Source organism: Hordeum vulgare, chromosome 6H (assembly GCF_904849725.1).
Source record: "Hordeum vulgare subsp. vulgare chromosome 6H, MorexV3_pseudomolecules_assembly, whole genome shotgun sequence".
NCBI lineage: Eukaryota > Viridiplantae > Streptophyta > Magnoliopsida > Poales > Poaceae > Hordeum > Hordeum vulgare.
The window spans coordinates 177496497-177501423 of NC_058523.1; the positions used below are offsets into that span (position 1 = coordinate 177496497).

The window sequence follows — 4927 nt, forward strand, 5'->3', positions numbered from 1 at the left end:
CTACATGAAAAGGGTTCACATCGATATTACGGTTTCATTTTTGCGATTGGTTCGTAGTTTTGTCGATCGTAAATAATTAATTTTATGTTCATGTTCGGAGCCATTTTGGACGAATTTTGTCAAAATCATCGCATATGATTGACCGTTTAAAATTTTCTTTGACCGTCGGCTTCATCGTGCAGTTCCCTATGACATTCGTGTTACAAGCTTTTTGGTTTGACGACCTTACTGCACTGACATCGCAACGCGCACACTGTATTTTTTCTTCTCTATCCTTTGTCTCACACCCCTCCTGTTCGTCCCTGTCAACGTCAGCGCCGTTTGTGCCATTCCTCTTGACATTCTTGCCCGCATCCTACCACACTGGAGTCGTCTCCAGCATCGGTCATCTTGGCAGGCTCTCTCTCGTCCTACTGCACTACCGTTGCCATGATGCAGGCACTGTATTTCTCCGCCTCTGTCCGTTGTCTTCGTGCAGACTGTCTTTGCGATAACGATGCTAGCAACTAGTTCGCCGCGGCGTCGACAGGGTCACTCGCGTGTGACTCCGTGCACGTCGTATCGGATGCGGCGCCGTGGCCACCTCTTAACCGCAGTCGCCATAGTCCGACATGCACTACATTTCTCCTCCCCCGTCCTCCGCCTCACGCTCCTCCGCAGGAATTTCTCCGTGACGACGACGCTAGAAACTAGTTCATCGCGGCGCCAGCAGAAACGCTCATATGTGACTCCGTGCTCGTCATGTCAGACGCGGCGCTACGGTCATCGTCCACCGCACTCGTCATGGTCCGACACACTGCATTTCTCATCCCCCGTCCTCTATCTCGACGCACCTTCGCACGGACTTTCTCTGCGGTCGTGACGCTAGCAACTAGTTCGCCACAGCGTCGGCTAGAACGCTCGCTCCAAACTCCGTGCTCACCGTGTCGGTTGCGGCGGCGCAGTCATCGTCCACGGCAGTCGCGAGGCATGGTATAACAATGTGTGTTAAGTATAAGTGTTAGATCTTAAATGTATCCCGCGTATGCATCCAAACATCTTGTAGTTGTATGAGCCGAAGCGACAATCAAACAATATGCATATGTTAGTTTTTAGCATGCATTCCCTCACCAGCCTGCACCAGAACGGCTGCCACCCATTGAGATACCACAATGTGTATGCTTTATTTCGTGTCATTCATCATTGTATGTAGTCGACTACAAAATAAAATAAAATCAAACCATGTGAATGAATTTTGGAGACGAAATGACTTTCATGGTATTGTCCAGGACAAAGTCAAAATCTGCACTATATAGATGTATATTCACTCAATATTTATGCTCAGTTTTTTTAGGTAATTTTCCATGGTCATTTTTTTTTTTACAAATAGTCCAATAAATCACGTTTTTCTTAATTGCTACTTGCCCTGAAATTTGTTTATAGGATTCATCTACCACCAGGTTCACAGAGGTGCTTTTTACATGTAGTCCAATAAGTCATTTTTCTATTGAATGGAACCTCAACCCCAGTGCCCTGAGACCAACTCACGTCATAGCAATGTTAAAACTTCTACCTAGAAACTACTATTGCACAACTATTTTCTCGCTCACACAAAGATACGCGCATGCAGAATGTAGAACAAATTCTCGACAACTCCATAAGAACAAACCCGAAGCAACACCACACACTATCCTCTAGTATGTCAGAGTGGTAACCAAACAGTCCAAGGTTCTAGCCGACAGTGAAAAAGATATGATAAGAGTTCATTACAATATACTCCCTCCGTCCCAAAATAAGTGTCGCAAAATTTGTACTAAGTTGATACAAATTTTATACTACATCAACGACACTTATTTTGAGACGGAGGGAGTACAAGTACCACAAGAGTTCATTACATTGAGCAGACATATAACCAAGATTGTGCAGGAGCGATAGAACACAATAAAGTCATCAGTAGCAAAGGGGACTTTCGATATTCGCATGCATTCAATAGTCCTCCGACCTGGACCAGCTCCTCAGACGTCTTTCTACTGATCAAATTCCTGCATATACCTTTATGTCTGTTCATCAAGCTTCACTTGTGCCTGTATAAAATAAAACAACTATTGATTTGACACACACAAAAAAAACTACACGATTTACTTTCTTTTCAATCAAAGATGAACACATCTGTCCTTTGGTAGTAGAGAACAGCAAACAAAAACTCGCAGCAATCATGGTTCCACAAAACGAAAAGAAACTACATGACAAATACTTTTGAAGGTATGTTTTCATCATATAGTATTCCTACATGCGTTCTTTTTTATTTTTCCTGGAAATCGGTGAGTTACCTGTGTAAAGTCCGGGCTTCACTGCCACTATTATTAGATTGTTTTAGTGAGTTTTTAAAAAAATGCATAACGTTAGCATTTAAAAAATATATATAGTATTGCAAAGTCTAAATGTAGTTAAGGCAGTTTCAATGGTCTCATCTTTTGGGAAGTAACAAACTTTGTAATGTGCTAATATAACAACTATGGTGCTTGTTTTCATTCTTTTCTAATAATGTCTTTCCGCGAAGAGACAGCATTACACCAAGGGGTGCTTCAATGCCTATCCTCCCCGCTATAATGATTATGCAGACTTTTGACGAGCACTCACATCCTTTTCAGTTCCTTCTTATGACACACCACATTTAGTACCATTAAAGAAATCTGAAAGTTCTCTAAATCTATCTGTACACCAGCTCTGCTGTTCTGTTAGAAACGGTTGCTTCACAATGAAAGGTTACACAAAATCAGTTGAACATAATTTACTACTCCCTCCGATCCATATTAGTTGTCGCTGAAACAGATATATCTAGACGTAATTCAATGCTAGATACATCCGTTTGAGCAACAACTAATTTGGATCAGAGGGAGTATTTGTTTTTTGCTTACTACAGCCTGGAGCCCCAAGAATTGTTATATCAGCTGATATATATACCTCATGCAGCTTGATTTGGAATAGAACAGTCATCCAAACTACCCTCTCATTGCACACCATCGTCTTAATCAAGCTAAACACACCTGAATTTATAAGTCCACTAACAACTATAGTTATGATCTAAGAAGAACAAAAGAGGAACACAACCTTAAATGTCTACCCATAAGGTGCAAGTCATTCGGACCATCCTGAGCAATTGCCAATTGAGTAATATGATTAGGCACTATTGGTTCATAGTTCTTTAAAAATTGGGCATCCTTTACAAGTGCCTAGATTTTTAGTCCTGATGAACTCCAGTATCTTAACATTACACTTAGTTGGAAAAATGATGGAATCAGACTCCTAAGCAAGTAGCACAAACAGGTTTGTCAATAACCCATAAGTATAGGATTTCATTTCACCAACACGACGTATAGGATAAGCAGACCATTGATACAGGTAGTCACACGGAAATGAAGCAGGCACTAGAACAGAAAAATTACCTTATCTTCACTAAGATATTTGGAGACTTCACTGGTGCAGTTACGTGTATAAGTGAAGTCTTTTCCGGTAACAAGCTTCCCAACTCCTTGCACCTTCTTCTTCTTCATGTCAATAGCAATCACAACTTCCATCGCACCGATGGGGCAGCCCTTAGACAGCATGTAGACAGCATCCTCATCCATGCTCAGGGTGGGAAAACCAACGACAAGGCACTCCAGTAATGATGTTTTACTGGGATTGTCGCTGATGCTGCTCGGCCTGGGCAGCAGCTCAGAATGCATTGGGTCGACAGTGACATCAGCAATATCGAAGGTGCAGTTAATGTTCCACTTTGCAGATGTAAAGTTTGAGATCGATAGTATCCATGTGGTGGCTCTCCAGCTTACACAAGGCTTTCTGCACTGCCACTCACGAGGCTTTTGACAAAACCAGTTAGCATAGGACGCAGGAGGGTCGCCAGGGGCAACAACCGCAACCGGTGGGCAAACTTCCATCTCAATGTACTTGATGGAATCTTTGAGCAAGCTGACGGCGACGTCCCGAATGATGTACGGGCGGCATTTTGTTGGGACTAATCCTCACCCTCGCTCACGAACGAAGGTTGAAGAAGAGAGGAGCACACACCGGATTTCGGCGACGAACGCCTGGGCAACGAACGCCCTTGATTTGCTTTAGCTGAACACACAACTGCAGGCTACAAACGTGGACTCACCATGCCTCCTGTAACTGACCAGCAGCGGATCATGGGATTTTATACTCGAGCCGATGCACGCACACCATCCAGCCCGTCTCTAACGCCCACGATCCGCTAGCTACGCGCACGAACGCGCAGAACTTACGACCAGCTCAACGAATCACTGCTAACAACCTATTCCTACGCAGCGGAACCCAACGTGAGACTAGCTCAAGCACCACCATGGCACACGCACACACACACGCTAACACATTTGTGGTAGAGTGCCCAGTTACCCCTCGCGGGTGGCGGCAGCAGTATGTCGTGGAGAACGGGATTCTCCTGGAGCACACTGCAGACGAGGATACCACGCCAGAGGTCAACCCAGCCGACCATGGCTAGCCTGCCACGCTCGAGGATGATCACCTTTGTTGTCTCATGATACAGGCCTCGATCCACAGGGCACACACTGTCCCTCCGTGGCTGTGCCACCGACACCACCTTGGAAGTCCACCCCTCCTGAGCTTTGGAGGAGCGGTACAGATGGAGATCGAACTCCTTATCGTTGAGCGTGTCATCCTCATCGAAAGCCACGGTGTCGCACCTGCTTGTGAGAGCAGCGACGGCGTACTCGTCGCCGTCCAAGCTCAGAAGGGCGACCTCATGGTCGCGGAAGGAGTTGGGGTACGGATGCGGAACAAGGTCCAGTGATGGATTCCGTGGGTGCGCCCTGTAGAGGAAGTAGTCGCGGTAACGCGGATTGAAGAAGACACAGGGGGTCACAGAAAGGCAGAAGAGGATGAGATTGGCCTCTGCGCTGATGACCTT

The 4927-nt window shown here is 45.3% G+C and overlaps 1 protein-coding gene across 1 annotated transcript; it reads right to left on the reverse strand.

Annotated features, from left to right (window-relative positions):
- Nucleotides 1–1613: 1613 nt before the first annotated feature.
- On the reverse strand, nucleotides 1614–4360 carry LOC123402177. Its single transcript, XM_045096058.1, has 2 exons — nucleotides 3426–4360; nucleotides 1614–2063 (listed from the first exon to the last, which is right to left on the reverse strand). The coding sequence occupies exons 1-2, from the start codon at nucleotides 3918–3920 to the stop codon at nucleotides 2034–2036; spliced, it is 525 nt and encodes a 174-aa protein (XP_044951993.1). The 5' UTR covers nucleotides 3921–4360; the 3' UTR covers nucleotides 1614–2033.
- Between the last annotated feature and the right edge of the window lie 567 nt (nucleotides 4361–4927).

Excerpts from the sequence above, each read along its gene's own strand:
- LOC123402177 (XM_045096058.1), bottom strand. The coding sequence starts at position 3,920 with ATGGAAGTTTGCCCACCGGTTGCGGTTGTTGCCCCTGGCGACCCTCCT. Across the intron at positions 2,064-3,425 it reads AATATCTTAGTGAAGATAAG|GCACAAGTGAAGCTTGATGA; the intron begins GTAATTTTTCTG and ends TATTTTATACAG.